This window comes from Somniosus microcephalus, chromosome 5 (genome assembly GCF_052327205.1).
Source record: "Somniosus microcephalus isolate GS21.2 chromosome 5, FLI_Smic_1.0, whole genome shotgun sequence".
Classification (NCBI taxonomy): Eukaryota; Metazoa; Chordata; class Chondrichthyes; order Squaliformes; family Somniosidae; genus Somniosus; species Somniosus microcephalus.
Genome location: NC_140991.1, coordinates 39,399,437 through 39,419,699, shown reverse-complemented (window position 1 = coordinate 39,419,699; position 20,263 = coordinate 39,399,437). Strand labels below are relative to the sequence as shown.

The window sequence follows — 20,263 nt, the reverse complement described above, 5'->3', positions numbered from 1 at the left end:
TAGATCTGTTCTGAATCTACCCATTTAGCACAGTGGTAGTGTCACACAACACAATGGAGGGTGTCCTCAGTGTAAAGACGGAACTTTGGCTCCACAATGACTGTGCAGTTGTCACTGCTACCAATGCGGTCATGGACAGATGCATCGGTAACAGGTAGATTGGTGAGGACGAGGTCAAGTAGGTTTTTCCCCTCATGTTAGTTCTCTCACCACCTGTCGCAGGCCCAGACTGGCAGCTATTTCCTTCAGGACTCGGCTAGCTCGGTCAGTCGCGGTGCTACTGAGCCACTCTTGGTGATGGACATTGAAGTCCCCCACCCAGGAGTACGTTCTGTGCCCTTGCTACTCTCGGTGCTTCTTCCAAGTGGTGTTCAACATGGAATACTGATTCATCAGCTGAGGGAGGGCAGTAGGTGGTAATCAGCAGGTTTCCTTGCCCATGTTTGACCTGAAGCCATAAAACTTCATGGGGTTCAGAGTCAATGTTGAGGACTCCCAGGGCCACTCCTTCCTGACTGCATGCCACTGTGCCACCACCCCTAGTGGGTCTGTCCTGCCGGTGGGATGGAGGAGATTGGGACATTGGCTGAAAGGTATGATTGTGAGTATGAATGTGTCAGGCTGTTACTTGATTAGTCTGTGGGACAGCTCTCCCAATTTTGACACAAGTCCCCAGAGGTTGGCGAGGAGGACTTTGCAGGGTCAACTGGGCTGGGTGTGCCGTTGTCATGTCCGTAGCCGATGCCGAGGTCGATACTGGGTGGTCCACCCGCTTTTACTCTCATTGTTTTTTTGGAGCGGTTTTATTACAATTGAGTGGCTTGCTAGGCCATTTCAGAGGGCAGTTAAGAGTCAACCACATTGCTGTCACTAATCTTACCACACAAACCCAAGAAAAATGTACTTGGTAGCACCACTACTAAAAAAGTCACAAATGCTCTCCTTTTATTAAATTCTCAAGCCTCTAAAATATTCCACTGTTTCATTTTCATTAATTTCTGCAAAGTACCTGCTGTTTTCTGTCCCTGTATCCCCGTAGGAAGGACTGAATAATAACTGCGTTCCTCTGCCTTCGTCTTTCTTCCTGAAGGAAAGAAATAAATGTTAACAAGTCTGTCCTACAAATCTGGCTGCTTTACATTTTCTCAGCACTCAATTCTTTACAAAAGAATTTGGCTTCCTTGAGGTAAATCGTAACAAAGCCTGCCACTAAAGCATTCTAGTGCCATGACACCATCACCAGCAAACCTTTTGGAACAAATGGATGTTTTATAGAAAATCCATAAGCATATGCATGTATATAAAATTATAACAGGACTAGACCGACTAGATGCAGGAAGAATGTTCCCGATGGCAGGGGAGTCCAGAACCAGGGGTCACAGTCTAAAGATAAGCCATTTAGGACAGAGATGAGGAGGAATTTCTTCACCCAGAGTGGTGAACCGGTGGAATTCTCTACCACAGAAGGCAGTTGAGGCCAATTCATTAAATATATTCAAGGAGTTAGATACTGTATATTTCTTAAGGCTAAAGGGATCAAGGGATATGGGGGGGGGGGGGGGGGGGGAAGGCAGGGACAGGGTACTGAGTTTGGACAGAGTCATAGAGTTATACAGCACGGATAGAGGCCCTTCGGCCCATCGTGTCCATGCCGGCCATCAAGCCCTGTCTAATCTAATCCCATATTCCAGCATTTGGTCCGTAGCCTTGTATGTTATGGCATTTCAAGTGCTCATCCAAATGCTTCTTCAATGTTGTGAGGGTTCCTGCCTCCACAACCCTTTCAGGCAGTGAGTTCCAGACTCCAACCACCCTCTGGGTGAAAAAGTTCTCTCAAATCCCCTCTAAACCTCCCGCCCTTTACCTTGAATTTATGCCCCCTAGTTATTGACCCCTCTACTAAGGGAAAAAGCTCCTCAGCATCCATCCTATCTATGCCCCTCATAACTTTGTACACCTCAATCATGTCCCCCCTCAGCCTCCTCTGCTCCAAGGAAAACAAACCCAATCTGCCCAGTCTCTCTTCATAGCCGAAGCGCTCCAGCCCTGGTAACATCCTGGTGAACCTCCTCTGCACCCTCTCTAACGCGATCACATCCTTCCTGTAGTGTGGCGACCAGAACTGCACACAGTATTCCAGCTGTGGCCTAACCAGTGTTTTATACAGCTCCATCATAACCTCCTTGCTTTTATATTCTATGCCTCGGCTAATGAAGGCAAGTATCCCATATGCCTTTTTTACCACCTTATCCACCTGTTCCGCCGCCTTCAGGGATCTGTGTACTTGCACACCCAGATCCCTCTGCCCCTCCGTCTTGCCTAGGGTCTTACCATTCATTGTGTATTCCCTTGCCTTGTTAGTCCCCCCAAAGTGCATCACCTCGCACTTTTCCAGGTTAAATTCCATTTGCCACTGTTCCGCCCATCTGACCAACCCATCTATATCGTCCTGCAGACTGAGGCTACCCCCCTCGCTATTTACCACCCTACCAATTTTTGTATCATCCGCGAACTTACTGATCATACCTTTTACATTCATATCCAAGTCATTAATGTAGACCACAAACAGCAAGGGGCCCAGCACCGATCCCTGTGGCACCCCACTGGCCACAGGCTTCCAGTCACAAAAACAACCTTCGACCATCACCCTCTGCCTTCTGCCACTAAGCCAGTTTTGTATCCAATGTGCCAAGGCACCCTGGATTCCATGGGCTCTTACCTTCTTGACCAGTCTCCTGTGCGGGACTTTATCGAAGGCCTTACTGAAATCCATGTATACCACATCCACTGCGTTACCCTCATCCACACACCTAGTCACCCCCTCAAAAAATTCAATCAAATTAGTCAGACATGATCTTCCCTTGACAAAGCCATGTTGACTATCCCTGATTAATCCTTGTCTCTCCAAGTGGAGACTAATTTTGTCCCTCAGAATTTTTTCCAATAATTTTCCTACCACTGATGTTAGGCTCACTGGCCTGTAGTTCCCCAGTTTTTCCCTACTTCCCTTCTTGAATAATGGTACTACATTAGCGGTTCTCCAGTCCTCTGGCACATCCCCTGTGGCCAGAGAGGTCCTGAATATATGTGTTAGAGCCCCCGCAATCTCTTCCTTTGCCTCACAGCGCAGCCTGGGATACATTTCATCCGGGCCTGGGGATTTATCCATTTTTAGGCCTGCTAAAACCGCCAATACCTCCTCCCTCTCGATGTTAATATGTTCGAGCATATCACAGTCCCCCCGCCCTATTTCTATGTCTACATCGTCCTCCTCCATAGTGAAAACAGATGCAAAAAATTCATTTAGAACCCCTCCTACATCTTCCGGCTCCACACACAGATTGCCACTTTTGTCCCTAATGGGCCCTATTTTTTCCCTAGTTATCCTCTTACCCTTAATATACTTATAAAACATCTTCGGATTTTCCTTTATTTTGCTCGCCAGTGTTATTTCATGGCCCCTCCTTGATCTCCTAATTTCTTTTTTAAGTATTCCCCCATGGATAATCAGCCATGATCTCATTGAATGGCAGAGCAGGCTCGAGGAGCCGAATGGCCTACTCCTGCTCCTATCTTCTATGTTTCTATGTATTTATATATTGATTATAAACTGTGAAACACAATGTACTAAGCATCTCCATTGCCCTGGTTTCAGTGGGTGGTGGTGGAGGGTGGGCCCGGAAAGCTGCATCTTGCGTGCAGTGTCTGCCAGGAACTCCCAGTTTTACAGTCCAACACTTTTTTTCCTTTTTTTCCCTCTTGCTTTGGGGATCGAGCCTGCATCCTCCACCAGTAGTGGACTCATGGGTGTTACAGCATATCCATTTGGTCATAAATCAGTTTGAATAATTTTGTTCAAAAAAAGTTAGTATTCTCTCATCTGCCAGAAATATTTTGGGAAGACGTTGGTGGAAGATGGAGAATTATTGACTATTTATTAACCTGTGGAGACTGAAGTAAATATCTTAATGAAACATCCTAAACAACAGCTACAACAACAATAGAACGAACACGCAACCAGCAGAGTTCAAATCCCAACCTGATCACCACCCGCATTTGGGCTCCCTTTTGGGGGAGTCTCAGTTGTGAAAGTAAAAGGGAGCTGGAGATACTCAGCAGATCAGGCAGCATTTGTGGAGAAAGAAAAAGTGTGTTAACGTTTCAGAAACGTTAACTGTTTCTCTCTCCATAGGTGCTGCCTGATCTGCTGAGTATTTCCAGCATTTTCTGTTTTTATTTCAGATTTCCAACATCCGCAGTATCTTGCTTTTGTATTTGGAGATGAACAATGTTCAGTATGAACGGTATAACAGAGCACCATTATTAGCTGATTTTATATCTGTTATTCGTGCACGATTGCCTGAGGTTAACATAGAAAATAGGAGCAGGAGTAGGCCATTCGGCCCTCCGAGCCTGCTCCGCCATTCAATGAGACCATGGCTGATCATCCAAATTCAGTACCCTGTCGCTGCCTTCTCCCCATATCCCTTGATCCCTTTAGCCTTAAGAAATATATCCAACTCCTTCTTGAATATATTTAATGAACTGGCCTCCACCGCCCTCTGTGGCAGAGAATTCCACAGGTTCACCACTCTCTGGGTGAAGAAATTCCTCCTCATTTCAGTCCTAAATGGCTTACCCCTTATCCTTAGACTATGACCCCTGGTTCTGGACTCCCCGGCCATCGGAAACATCCTTCCTGCATCTAGTCTGTCCAGACCTGACAGAATTTTATAGGTTTCGATGAGATCCCCTCTCAATCTTCTAAACTCCAGTGAGTATAAGCCCAATCGACACAATCTCTCCTCATACGTCATTCCTGCCATCCCAGGTATCAGCCTGGTGAATCTTCGCTGCACTCCTTCCATGGCAAGAACGTCCTTCCTCAGATAAGGTGACCAAAACTGCACACAATACTCAAGGTGCGGTCTCACCAAGGCCCTGTACAACTGCAGCAAGACATCCTTGTTCCTGTACTCGAACCCTCTCGCTACAAAGGCCAACATACCATTTGCCTTCTTAACCGCCTGCTGCACCTGCATGCTTACTTCAGCGACTGGTGCACAATAACACCCAGGTCTCTTTGCACATCCCCTTCTCCCAATCTAGCGCCATTCAAATAATAATCTGCCTTCCTGTTTTTGCCACCAAAGTGGATAACCTCGCATTTATCCACATTATAATGCATTTGCCATGTTTCTGCCCAATCACCCAACCTGTCCAAATCGTACTGGAGTTTCACGACATCCTCCTCACAGCTTACCCTCCCACCCAGCTTTGTGTCATCTGCAAATTTGGAGATATTAAATCCAATTCCCTCGTCCAGATCATTAATATATATAGTGAACAGCTGGGGTCCTAGGACCGATCCTTGCGGTACCCCACTAGTCACCGCCTGCCACTCGGAAAACGACCCGTTTATTCCAACTCTCTGCTTTCTGTCCGCCAACCAGTTCTCTATCCAAGTCAATACCTTGCCCCCAATCCCATGTGCCTTAATTTTGCACGCTAATCTCTTATGTGGGACCTTATCGAAAGCCTTCTGAAAGTCCAAATACACCACATCCACTGGTTCTCCCTTATCTATTTTACCAGTTACATCCTCAAAAAATTCCAGTAGATTCGTCAAGCATGATTTACCTTTTGTAAATCCATGTTGACTTTGTCCGATCCCGTCACTGCTTTCCAAGTGCTCTATTACATCTTTTATAATAGCCTCTAGCATTTTCCCCACTACCGATGTCAGGCTTACTGGTCTATAATTCCCCGCTTCTTCTCTACCACCTTTTTTGAATAGTGGGGTAACATTAGCTACCCTCCAATCCATGGGTACCGTTCCAGAGTCTATCGAGTTCTGGAAGATGACCAGCAATGCATCGACTATCTCTCGGGCCACTTCCTTAAGTACCCTGGGATGTAGATCATCAGGCCCTGTGGATTTATCGGCCTTCAGTCCCATCAATTTTCCTAACACCATTTCCCTACAAATACTGATTTCTTTCAATTCCTCCCTTTCATCAGACCCTATGTTCCCCGGCATCTCTGGGAGGTTATTTGTGTCCTCCTTTGTGAAGACAGAACCAAAGTATGTATTTAGTTTCCAGGTGAAACAGCGATTTACTTGTACTTCTCGCAATCTAGTATACTGTATTCGCTGCTCACGATGCGGTCTCCTCTACATTGGGCAGACCAAACGCAGATTGGGTGACCGCTTTGCGGAACACCTCCGTTCAGTCCGTAAGGGTGACCCCGAGCTTCCGGTCGCCTGTCATTTTAATTCACCGCTCCATCCCCACTCGGACCTCACCGTCCTTGGCCTCTTGTATTGTTCCACAGAAGCTCAACGTAAACTCGAGGAACAGCACCTCATCTTCCGATTAGGCACTTTGCAGCCTTCCGGGCTCAATATCGAGTTCAACAATTTCAGATCATAACCTCGGCCCCCATTAATTTTTTACCTGTAATTTTTCCACTCCCTTCACACCGCCCCCCCCCCCCCCCCGCCTTTCCTTTTGTTTCACTCTCCCACCTGGCAGCTATCTCTTGCCCTGCCCGTACACTTCACACCTAATCTCAGCCTATTACCATCTCGTCTGGCTTTGAACACCTTTTATTGTCTCTTCTACTTTTTGTCTCTTTCACTTCTTTTGTCCGATCGCAGCCCTGCCTTCGATCTATTTTCTTTTCTTTCCAGTTTTGAAGAAGGGTTCGACCCGAAACGTCAACTCAAATTTCTCTCCACGGATGTTGCCTGACTGCTGAGTTTTTCCAGCATTCTGTTGTTATTTCAGATTTCCAACATCTGCAGTATTTTGCTATCGTCGTTACGTATTTAGTTGGTCTGCCATTTCCTTGTTTCCCATTATAAATTCCCCCGATTCTGACTGTAAGGGACCTACGCTTGACTTCACCAATCTTTTTCTCTTCACATATCTATAAAAGCTTTTACAGTCAGTTTTTATGTTCCCTGAAAGCTTACTCTCATATTCTATTTTCCCTTTCTTAATTAATCCCTTTGTCCTCCTTTGTTGACTCCTAAACTGCTCCCAATCCTCAGGATTATTGCTTTTTCTAGCCTCTCCTTGGATCTTATGCCATCCCTAATTTCCCTTGTTAGCCACCTTTTTTGTTTTATTTTTATGCCAAACTGGGATGAAGAAATTCTGTAGCTCATCCATTCAGTCTTTGAATGTTTGCCATTGCCTATCCACAGTCAACCCTTTGAGTGACATTCCCCAATCAATCCTACCCAACTCGCTCCTCAGACCATCGTAGTTTCCTTTATTTAAATTGATTGAGGGCCCTTGTCTCCGAGTCAACTACTTCATTCTCCATCTTAATGAAGAATTCGATCATATTATGATCGCTCCGACCCAAGGGGTCTTGTACAACAAGATTGCTAATTAATCCTTTCTCATTACATAATACCCAGTCTAAGATGGCCTGATCTCTGGTTGGTTCCTCGACATATTGGTCCAGGAAACCATCCCGTAAACACTCCAGGAATTCCTCCTCCACAGTATTGTTACTCATTTGGTTGGCCCAATCTATATGTCGATTAAAGTCACCCATGATGACTGCTGTGCCCTTATTGCACGCTGCTTTAATTTCCCTTTTGATGCCATCCCCAACCTCCGCCTTACTGTTTGGAGGTCTATATACTACTCCCACTAATGTTTTTCTCCCCTTAGTATTTCTCAATTCTACCCATACAGATTCCACATCATCAGAGCTAATATCCTTCATTACAATTGTATTAATCCCTTCTTTAACCAGTAATGCTACCCCACCTCCCTTTCCTTTTTGCCTATCTTTCCTGAATATCGAATACCCCTGGATGTTGAGTTCCCAGTCTTGGCCATCCTTGAGCCACGTTTCCGTAATCCCAACCAAATCATATTCGTTTACCTCTATTTGCGCAGCCAATTCATCCACCTTATTACGAATGCTCCTCGCATTAAGACACAAAGCCTTCAGGCTTGTTTTTTTAACGCTCTTAGACCTATTAGAATTATCATTTACTGTGGCCACATTTGATTTAAACCGTTGATTTCTCTGACTGACACTTTTGTTTTTCTCCTTCCTATCTTTTGCTTTTATCCCTGTTTTCCTTTCCTCTGTCTCCCTGCTCAGGTTCCCAACCCCCTGCCATTTTAGTTTAAACCCCCCCCGAACAGTGCTAGCAAACCTCCCCGCAAGGATATTTGTCCCGCTCTGGTTCAGGTGCAACCCGTCCGACTTGTACAAGTCCCACCTTCCCCAGAAGCAGGCCCAGTGATCCAGGAAACTAAAGCCCTCCCTCCTGCACCAACTCTTTAGCCACGCATTCATCTGCTCTATCCTCCTATTCCTATATTCACTAGCACGTGGCACCGGGAATAATCCAGAGATTACAACCTTTGAGGTCCTGGTCTTTAATCTGTTACCTAGCTCCCTAAATTCTTGCTGCAGGACCTCATCCCTCTTCCTACCTATGTCGTTGGTCCCAATGTGAACCACGACCTCTGCCTGTTCACCCTCCCCCTTCAGAATCCCCACGCAGAAGCAGAGAGTAAAAGCTTGCCAGGATCTCCAAGGTAAATGGTGGGTCTTCCCAACAGACTGGGCTTTGAGAGTCCAAGCTTATTTTGGGGTTGCCACTGGCTACTCAAAACCGACGAGTCAGGCCCTGGCAGCAGTAGCGCACGACGAGCAGTTTAAATGTAGAACTGGATGGCCAACCTGCTTTTCTCAGTTCAACATTATTTGTTTTTTTAGTTGCTAAATTACTCAAGCAGGCCTCCTGAAAGGACCAACAATCAGATGCTTCTACAAGGACTTCATCGCTCTGCACGCACCAAGGAGAATATCATAGGAAAGGGGACAGAGAGATAATTCACACAAAGCAATAAAAAGCTCAAAGAAAATTTGCGTGCAATATTGAGAATTATGATCAAGAAACTACCTAACCACTCAAATGAAAATTTAAATTGCTTTGATTTACTGTAAAGACAAGTCAGCAAATATTTTTAACAAAATATACAGAACCGGGGAGGTCAATTATGAAAGCAATAATAAAGCATTAAACATGAAAATATTCAAATAACAACTAGTTTGACTGCAAATTATAATGGCAATTCAATCAGAAAAAGTGCAAGAAGTATCGCCCCAACATTTGGCTATTAAAATTCCAGGGAAAGGCAGTTAATTCTTGGAATCATTGCATGCATCTGTAATTTTACTTTCAGTCACTAGTACAGGTAGACTATCCTTTATCCGAAAACCTCGGGACCAGCCGTGTTTCGGTTTTCGGAGAATTTCGGATGGTGGGTCAGCGGGGGGTCGTGCGCACGACCCCCCGCCGGCCCCAACCCCGACCCCGACCCCCACGCGGACCCCCGCCGACTTACGGTCGGGGTCGGCCGGGGGTTGGCGGGGGGGTCGTGCGCACGACTTACGCTGACGCTCAGCTTAAGTCGGCGGGGGTCGGGGTCGGCGGGGGGGGGGTCGTGCGCACGACTTATGCTGAACGAAAAAACCTTCGATTTTTAGAGGGTTTCGGTTTTCGGAAGTTCGGATAAAGGGTAGTCTACCTGTACTATAAAAAAAATTTAAACTTGTGTTTCTAAATCAAAACATACTGATTCATAATCTGGGTAATGAAACAGATTAGGAAACTATGCCCAAGGAAAATCTCGTCTGAAGTACAAGAAAATGAAAATGTTGTGTCATTGCTAAAGGATCTTGAAGTAAATGCGGTCTTCACATTGGCTAAAATGATTATTTTGGGTCAATGACTAAGGACTTCCGCTACAAGTAAGAATGTCAAATACCAGAAATTATTTTAACATGCTAGGGCCCAACGGTCTCAAACATAACCACTGAAAAGCTCCCATCACAGTTAGTTAAAAGTCTTAACCAGAGTTAAAGGGTCACAAAAAATATCAAGTGCTAAAAATGGCCACAGATTGGGCATTTGTGAATTAGAATGATCAGCCAAATTTTAAATAATTTTTAACTTGAATAATTCCCAGGATACTGAGAAAAGATGTGTAAACCTAATTGTGATTTTTCAATTCTAGGAGCATATTTTTTTTCAATTAATTAAGGTTTATTGACACCCTTGTGTTCTGCAATTGTAATAGAGATGTCTCCTGTGAAACACCTTGGGACATTTTACAACATTAGAGGCACTATATAAATACAAGTTGTTGTTGTTGATTTTAAATTAGATCTCTGCTTTACAACACATCATGACCAGGAATTGCTTCAAATCCATATTTTTGACTCACGAAGAATTGCCTTTCCATTGTGCACCCGTCTTCCAATTCATAAACATTAATCGCACACAAACACTCAAGTTAGGGGTATGCACGCTAGAAGTGGTGGCAAATTATGACCAGCACTTAAGATGCAAGAAAAGAATAGTTGAATTTTCTTTTAATACAATTGCAAGCTTAAGTCTTGGTCAGTGCAAGTTAGCTTTGCTGGACGCCAGTACAGATGACAAAATAACGTACAAGTTCAGCTACTGGAAGTTTGGTTTCAACATACAGTAATAAATGAAAATGTATCTGATCTGAGACTGAACTGTATTCTACAATAGCAAAAGTACTGCAGAGAACTGCAACTCTGTTTATTGCTTTGTCAAAGCCACAGGTCACTTCAGTAAACCAAGGACAAACGCTTTAATAGTGCCATAAAACTGCATTTTATTATACTCAAGGCTATAGTCATTAACCTGTTCATTTATTGGAAACCAGTGTCTGGATTTTAAAATCAGTCACTCAACATTTCAATGAGAGCCAAAAAAGATGCAAGACAAAAACACTTATCTGGAGAAACACACACACACATTAAAACTGCAATTAAAGGGGGAAAATGTACCATTTTTTAGAATAACCAGAGGAAAAAAGGTAGCAAATTCCAGTTTTGCTCATCTATCCAACTGCCCTACTAACATTGATACTTAACTGTCCGAGCTCAGACTCAAAGAAAGCCTTCTTGTGGTAGGCAGTGGAGAGTCATTACCATCCCCAAAGTCTACAAGCCAACACCTTCAGAAGATGAAGGATTAGGGGGAAAAAATGAATAAAATAACTTTTGTTGGGAGGTCGGGATGGCACGCTGGATCGGCACACAATGTCCTTTTAAAATGAGACAAGCGATTGAATCCAGTACTGGCTCAAGTTCTTAGCAGATGGGGGCCCACAGCACAAAAATGTCCATAATTTGGGACAGGCACTTTAAGGCCGTAAGGGTGGCTGGTGTGAGAAACTGAGGGGAGGGGGTAGAAATACTGATGCTCTACTGGGTACTTACTTGAGGTTGAGCTTATACATATTATTGGGACAGAGTCCAGGTGCCTTACTCTATATTTTGCTATGCTAAAACCTCCATCTGACCGGAGAGTGCTCAGTAATGGCATGTGTCAAAAGGAGAAAGGTGGTGTGCTCAGTTGCCTAGCACCGACATGTTTTACATTGATAAGCAGAAAGTTATAGCTTTTGTTCATGAAAGGACAAGAGTCCAAAATTTATATTTTTCTTCCTCTTCAGGTTGTTTAGCACTATCTGCAATTTCTGATATACTGCACCACTTATTACTGTGTTAAAACAAAAGTTTTAAATGCTCATTCTGCAGCATTTCTTTTTTGTAGAGTGGTAAACACTTACAAAAATTATTACAGCAAAATCTTACTAATTCAGAAACATTCCAGCTTGCATTTATTGTAGGATAATGTTACTATAAGGAGGTAGGATCTTTTATAAAATCAAAAAGTTAAAAGTTCACTGTACAAGCGTTACCAAATGCATGCAATTCTTTGTTTTAAATCCAGGCGAATTAAATCTCAATTTACCTCTCGCTTTCGTCTTTCTTCCTGGGTTCGATGCAGCAGTGAAGCTTTTTCTTCCTTCAAAAGATTTAGAAAAGTTATTAGAATCATAGAATGGTTACAGCACAGGAGGCCATTCAGCCCATCATACCCGTGCTGGCTCGCTGCAAGAGCACCTCAGCTAGTCCCACTCCCCCGCGGCCCTATAAAATGTTTTCCTTTAGGTATTTATCCAATTCCCTTTTGAAAGCCACGATTGAATTGGCCTCCGCCACCCTTTCACAGTGAATTCCAGATCCTAACCACTCATTGCGTAAAAAAGTTTCCCCTCATGTCTCCTTTAGTTTTTCTGCCAATCACCTTAATGAAGCTATAGCATGTGGATCGCAGTCTGATCCACAGTGACCACATCTGCAGTAAATGTCTGTAGCTCAAGGAACTTCGGCTCAGAGTTGATGAGCTGAGTCCGAGCTTCTGACACTGCGATGCATCAGGGAGGGGGAAGAGTTACTTGGACACTTTGATCCAGGAGGCAGTCACACCCCTTAGGTTAAATACCTCAAATTTGGTCCGTGGTCAGGGACAGGAGTGTGTGACTACGAGTGATGCAGGTATGGGGATCCAGAAGGTAGCATTGGAGGAGCCTCAGCCCTTGCACTTGTCCAACAGGTATGAGGTTCTTGCAGCCTGTGTGGATGAGAGCAGGGACTGCAGGGAGGATGAGCAAACTGACCACAGCACTGTGGTACAGGGGGCCATTCAAGTTGGGGAAGTAAAAAGGAATGCAGTAGTGGTAGGGGAAAGGACAGTTAGGGGTAGATACTGTTCTCGGCAGCTGAGAGCGCAAGTCCCGAAGGCTGTGTAGCCTGCCGGTGGCCAGGGTTAAAGACATCTCCTCCGGGCTGGAGAGAAACTTGGAGTGGGATGGGGAGGATCCAGTTGTCGTGGTCCGTGTAGTCTTACCTATGTCATTGGTACTGAGGTAAGAGGTTCTGCTGAGGGAGCATGAGCAGCTGGGGCCAAATTAAAAAGCAGAACCACAAAGGTAATAATCTCTGGATCACTACCTGAGCCAAGAGCAAATTGGCATAGGGTCAATAAGATCAGAGAGTTTCTTAGGACAATACGTTGTGGAACCGACCAGGGAATCAGGCTATTTTAGATCTGGTAATGTATAAACATAGAAACATAGACGATAGGAGGAGTAGGCCATTCGGCCCCTCGAGCCTGCACTGCCATTCAATGAGATCATGGCTGATCATCCAAAGAGATCATGGCTGATCATCCAAATTCAGTACCCTGTTCTTGCCTTCTCTCCATATCCCTTGATCCCTTTAGCCTTAAGAAATATATCCAACTCCTTCTTGAATATATTTAATGAATTGGCCTCCACTGCCTTCTTTGGCAGAGAATTCCACAGGTTCACCACTCTCTGGGTGAAGAAATTCCTCATCTCTGTCCTAAATGGCTTACCCCTTATCCTTAGACTGTGACCCCTGGTTCTGGACTCCCCGACCATCGGGAACATCCTTCCAGCATCTAGTCTGTCTAGTCCCGTTAGAATTTTATAAGTTTCAATGAGATCCCCTCTCATTCTTCTAAACTCCAGCGAGTACAAGCCCAATCGACCCAATCTCTCCTCATAAGTCATTCCTGCCATCCCAGGTATCAGCCTGGTGAATCTTCGCTGCACTCCTTCCATGGCAAGAACATCCTTCCTCAGATAAGGCGACCAAAACTGCACACAATACTCCAGATGTGGCCTCACCAAGGCCCTGTACAACTGCAACAAGACATCCTTGTTCCTGTACTCAAACCCTCTCGCTACGAAGGCCAACATACCATTTGCCTTCTTAACCGCCTGCTGCACCTGCATGCTTACTTTCAGCGACTGGTGCACAAGGACACCCAGGTCTCGTTGCACTTCCCCTTCGCCCAATCTATTGCCATTCAGATAATAATCTGCCTTCCTGTTTTTGACACCAAAGTGGATAACCTCGCATTTATCCACGTTATATTGCATCTGCCATGCTTCTGCCCAATCACCCAACCTGTACAAATCATACTGGAGTTTCTCGGCATCCTCCTCACAGCACACACACCCACCCAGCCAGCTTTGTGTCGTCTGCAAACTTGGAGATATTACATCTAGTTCCCTCGTCCAGATCATTAATATATATTGTGAATAGCTGGGGTCTAAGGACCGACCCCTGCGGTACCCCACTAGTCACTGCCTGCCACTCGGAAAAAGAGCCGTTTATTCCAACTCTCTGCTTTCTGTCTGCCAACCAGTTCTCTATCCAAGTCAATACCTTGCCCCCAATCCCATGTGCCTTAATTTTACACGCTAATCTCTTACACGAGACCTTATCAAAAGCCTTTTGAAAATCCAAATACACCACATCCACTGGTTCTCCCTTATCTATTTTACCAGTTACATCCTCAAAAAATTCCAGTAGATTAGTCAAGCACGATTTACCTTTTGGAAAGCCATGTTGACTTTGTCCGATCCGGTCACTTTTTTCCAAGTGCTCTGCTATTACATCCTTTATAATGGACTCTAGCATTTTCCCCACTACCGATGTCAGGCCTACCGGTCTGTAATTCTCCGTTTTCTCTCTACCACCCTTTTTGAACAGTGGGGTAACATTAGCTACCCGCCAATCCATGGGTACTGTTCCAGAATCTATCGGAACGAGTCTACAATGAGACAGGGTTAATTAATGATCTCATAGTAAAGGATCCTCTGGGGAAGAGTGATCATAACATGATAGAATTGCATATTCAGTTTGAGGGTGAGAAACTTGGGTCTGAAACTAGTGTCTTATACTTAAATAAAGGCCATTACAAAGGTATGAACAGAGTTGGCTAAACTGGACTGGGAAAATAGATTAAATGGTAAGACGGTAGATAAGCAGTAGCAGACACTTAAGGAGATATTTCATAACTCTCAACAAAGATATATTCCAGTAAGAAAGGCTATGAGAAGGATGAACCATCCTTGGCTAACTAAGGAAGTTAAAGATGGTATCAAATTGAAAGAAAAGGCATAATGTTGCAAAGATTGGTGGTAGGCCAGAAGATGGGAAATTTTTAGAAACCAGCAAAGGATGACTATAAAAATTATAAAGAGGGAGAAAATAGATTGAGAGTAAACTAGCAAGTAATGTAAAAAAGACAGTACGAGCTTCTACAAGTATATAAAAAGGAAGAGAGTAGCTAAAGTAAACGTTGGTCCCTTAGAGGATGAGACTGGGGAATTAATAATGGGAAACAAGGAAATGGCAGAGACTTTCAACAAATATTTTGTATCTGTCTTCATGGTAGAAGACACTAAACGCATCCCAATAATAGTGAATAATCAAGGGGCAAAAGGGAGGGAGTACCTTAAAAAACAATCACTAGAGAAAATGCACTGAACAAACTAATGGGACTAAAGGTGGACAAGTTCCCTGGACCTGATGGCCTGCATCCTAGGGTCTTAAAAGTGGCTGCAGAGGTAGTGGATGCATTGGTTGTGATCTTCCAAAATTCCCTAGATTCTGGAAAGGTCCCAGTGGATTGGAAAACAGCAAATGTAACACCCCTGTTCAAGAAAGGAGGGACAGACAGAAAGCAGGAAACTATAGGCCAGTTAGCCTAACATCTGTCATTGAGAAAATGCTGGAATCCATTATTAAGGGAGTAGCAGCAGAACATTTAGGAAATCATTATACAATCAAGCAGAGTCAACATGATTTTATGAAAGGGAAATAGTGTTTGACAACTTTATTAGAGTTCATGGAGGATATAACAAGCAGGGTGGATCAAGGGCAACCAGCAGATGTAGTGTATTTGGATTTCCAAAAGATATTCGATAAGGTGCCACATAAAAGGTTACTGCACAAGAGCTCACGGTGTTGGGGATAATATATTTGCATGGATGGATAGAGGATTGGCTAATTAACATGAGAGTCAGGATAAATGGGTCATTTTCAGGTTGGCAAACTAACTTGTGGGGTGCCACAGGGATCAGTGCAGGGGCCTCAACTATTACAATCTATATTAATGACTTGGATGCAGTGACCGAGTGTATTGGAGCCACATTTGCGGAGATACAAAGATAGGTGGGACAGCAAGTTGTGAGGAGGACAGAGTCTGCAAAGGACTCTATCTCTCTCTCTCTATATATATATATATATATATATATATATATATATATATATATATATATATATATATATTATATATATATATAAATTATATATTATATATATGTCTCGATCTATATAAAAGGATACTTCTGTCTGTCATTCCGTCTGTCTGTCTTGAATTAACTCGAAAGTTATAGAGTGTACCTACATGTGCGTTACGTCGAAAGAAAGCTGATGATTCCAGAACCGCCCTCAGTGTATTTACGTTTCGGCCGGACAAAAATTGTTCGCGCGTTATGCAAAAAACCTTCAAAATTAAACTCATTATCTGCTAAGTAGCATTGATTGACTGACGTCAAGGTCGACCAATCCTGTGCTGGCACGATTGACCAATCCTACAGTCCAGTCGCCTGATGGTTGGCCAATCGCTGCGTCTGTGGGCGGGACTAATCGTTTTCATCTCAGGGATCTGCCAGCCATTGCCTCAAGCTTCGAAAAAGTTAGTATCTCTTTTAAAAATAACATAAGATTTACCAAAAATGTTTTATAAGTACTTTCACTTTCATGGTATTAAAAAAGGTAGAAATGTTGCCCGGCAGCAGATTGAGAGGGACAGAAAGAGGCCCCAAAGCCTGGGACTCGATTTAAACCGCCCGGCCCAAAACAGCCCTGGCAAAGCCGGGCTCCCCCAGCTAGTATATATATAAAAAGGTTAAGTGAGTGGGCAAAAATCTGGCAGATGGAGTATAATGTGGGAAAATGTGATGTTATCTACTTTGGTAGGAATAGAAAAGCAAACTATTATTTAAATGGAGAGAGACTACAGAATGCTGTGGTACAGAATGATCTGGGTGTCCTTGTACATGAAACACAAAAAGTTAGCATGCAGGTACAAGTAATAATTAGGATGGCAAATGCAATGTTGGCAAGGGTATAAAAGTAGGGAAGTCTTGCTACAACTGTACAGGGCGTTGGTGGGATCACACCTGGAGTACTGCGTAGTTTTGGTCACTTTATTTAAGGAGGGATATACTTGCATTGGAGGGTGTTCAGCTAAGGTTCACTAGGTTGATTCACAAGATGAAAGGGTTGTCTTATGTGGAAAGGTTGAGCCTACACTCATTCGAGTTTAGAAGAATGAGAAGTGATCTTATTGAAACATAAGATTCTGAAGGGGCTTGACAGGGTAGATACTGAGAGGATGTTTCCCCTCATGGAACTAGGGGGCATAGTTTCAAAATAAGGGGTCACCCATTTAAAACAGAGATGGAGAAATTTCTTCAGAGGGGTGTGAATCTTTGGAATTCTCTACCCCAGAGAGCTGTGGAGGCAGAGTCAGTGAATATATTCAAGAATGAGATAGATTTGAGCTGCAGGGTAGTCAAGGGTTATGGAGAACAGGCAGGAAAGTGGAGTTAAGGCAATGATCAGATTGGCTCGAGGGGTCGAATGGTCTACTCCTGCTCCTATTTCTTATGTTCTGATGTTATGTTCTTAAATCTGTGTCCTCTAGTTCTCAACCCTTCTGCCAATGAACAGTTTCTCTATCTAGACTCATGATTTTCAACACCTCTATCAAATCTCCTCTCAACCTTCTCTGCTGCAAGAACAACCCCAGCTTCTCCAGTCTATCCACGTAACTGAGATCACTCATCCCTGGACCCATTCTTGTAAATCTTTTCTGCACCATCTCCAAGGCCTTAACATTCTTCCTAAAATGCAGTGTCCAGTATTGGACACAATACTCCAGTTGAGGCCAGACGAGTGTTTTATAAAAGGTTCCTTGCTTTTGTACTCTATGCCTCTGTTTTATTAGCTTTGTAAATGTAAATAACTATCTTCCCACTGTCCAGTACCTCTGTAGTTTACAAACCTATGTACAATAAAAAGGACTTAATCAGCATTTTGGAATTACACCAACCTAAAACCGGAAGACAACTCATTACAAGTTGCTCTCGCACACCCTCTGTGCAGGCGATCAGAGTGGCATTGCAAGAAATAAAACAAAACAGTCTAAAATTGGAGCAGAACAAGCAAACTCCACAGCAAACCATTACTTCTGAAGGACATGATTCAGCTACTTACTCAGACTCCCTGCTACTGAAAAATCAACAAAGCACCACACAAGGAATCTCACAAATACCACAGCAAGTAATAAGGTATCTATGATTCAAGATTGTGATCGATTACAACAGCAACAATAATTATGGCAATTGAAACTGAATAACCAAAAGGTGGCTTAACACAAATCAACTATATTCAACTAATATGCACACTTAGACAAACCAAATGTAATTTCCAATAATTTTAGTAGGATCAAGAGGGAAGTAAGCACAATATGCAACAGAATATAACGCCACATATTTTACATAGTTTACAATAAGCACAGACTCTCACTTTTCAAAAACACACTTAATACAATCAAAACCACAGCGGAGAGGCATAACCAAATGCTACTGAAAATTATAATCAAAATAATAGACAAGTATATAAAACTGGTCAAAGCAGCACCAACTAATGCAGTATGACTAAACATCATAGTGGACCAGAATTTGCTGTAGCAGGGCATCTAACAGCATCTGCCATTAGTTAAACTTGCCCTTGCACCCTTCAGCTCAAAAAATGTTTGCCCAAAAAGTTGCTGAAAGTGCAAGCTGCTGACAGCGCAGCGAGGGAAACAGGGCATCTGGGACCTGAGCAAACAGGGCAACCAACAGGGTATCTCCTAACCAATGAGATTTAAGGATTGAGTAATACAGTGGAAGGACTGAGGAGGGTGAATTAAAGGGGGGGTGAATTCAGTGTCGTACAGAAATAGAAATAATGAGAGGTAAAGATTGGATTGAGAGAGAGAAAAATGGGATGAAGGAAAAAGAAAAAAAATGTTAATTTAAAATTTAGATTTTTTAAATCTGAAAATTGATTGGCAGCAATTAACAACTATCACATCGTTAAAACGGTACTTACGCTATTAATTAATAGCCTTAAATATCTGTGGTGGGTTTAGATCGTATCTACCGTGTAAATACAGCAACATTCAAGGCCCATAAATGGCGAGGCAGACAGCCAAATGCTGTTTTCGCAAAACTAACAGTGGAGCGGTGCACCTTGGACAGCAACTTTCGGAAACTCACATTTAACTGTGCATCTGCTCCTCACCGGAGGTTGCTATACCATTTACTCATGAATAACGGCGAGTGCCATTAGCCTCACCCTTATTCTGACAGAAAATTCTGGCCCAATATATTTAGTTCTACAATGCCTTGCGTTTATATACCACCTTCAATGTAGTAAACCTTCGCAAGATAAACGATTGACTTCATAAGGAGCTCATAAAATAAGTGGAAGCAAACGCACTGCAAATCAAAATAACATACTGGACACAATGGAACCAGAATTTCCTGGAGCAAGGCCCATTAAGACTTTTTCCCCTCACCCTTCAACTTGAAAAATGTTTGCCCTGTAAGTTGCTGGATGCGAGAGCTGATAACAGCGCAGTATTAACAGGGCATCTGGGGCCTCTGAACAGTGGAAGCAATAGCGTATCTCCTTAACAAATGAGATTTAAGGATTAAGAAAGAAACAGTGATACTTGAGAAGGAGGGTGAATTGGAGTCAAATCAGGTAGTGAAAGAGAAATAAAGAAAGATTGGATTGAGAAAGACACAGAAAAGGAAAAGTAAGAAAAAAATGTAAATTTTAAAAACCACAAGAACAATTTACTTCCTGTAGGAATGAGACTTGAGTTTAAATTATTCCCTTTCTGGGCTCGAGAGGTTGATTGCATTGGAGGAACATAAAGCTCGTTTTTAAAAAAGGTACTTGCGCTGTTAAGTACTAGCTCTAACTTTCTGCCACGACTTTAAAGGGCAATTAACGTGCAAATGCAGCAACTTCACGAAGCTCATGGGCGAGCTGTCATTTTCATAAGGCTAACCGCAGAGTGACACAAATGAAGCTTCGGGGGCCACATGCAAAATTTAAATCCCGGTTATCAATAACTTACATGTATTTGAAGTTGCTGATACCAACAGATATTGGTGTTTTAATTTGTTCAATGAAACAAGAATGATAAAACAAACATTTCCAAACATCAAGCACCACAATGTCCTGACCAACATTTATCCCTCAACCAACATAAACAAAACAAATTAATTGGTCATTACCTCATTGCAGTTTGTGGGCCCCTGCTATCCATAAATTGGCTGCACGTTTCCTACATTACAACAGTGACTACACTTCACAAGTACTTCATTGGCTGTAAAGCGCTTTGGGATGTTGTAAAAGGCGTTATATAAACACAAGTTCTTTCCTT

At 43.2% G+C, this 20,263-nt stretch overlaps 1 protein-coding gene across 5 annotated transcripts in view; it reads right to left on the bottom strand.

Annotated features, from left to right (window-relative positions):
- ube3c (ubiquitin protein ligase E3C) overlaps positions 1-20,263 on the bottom strand; it is a 173,819-nt gene that overhangs the window by 140,426 nt on the left and 13,130 nt on the right. For all 5 annotated transcript variants that reach the window (XM_085987546.1, XM_085987548.1, XM_085987547.1 and 2 more), the window contains exons 3-4: positions 11,840-11,893; positions 1,010-1,084 (exon numbers count right to left, since the gene is read on the bottom strand). In XM_085987546.1, the coding sequence (XP_085843672.1) occupies positions 1,010-1,084; positions 11,840-11,893 (129 nt within the window). The remainder of the gene's footprint in view (positions 1-1,009; positions 1,085-11,839; positions 11,894-20,263) is intronic.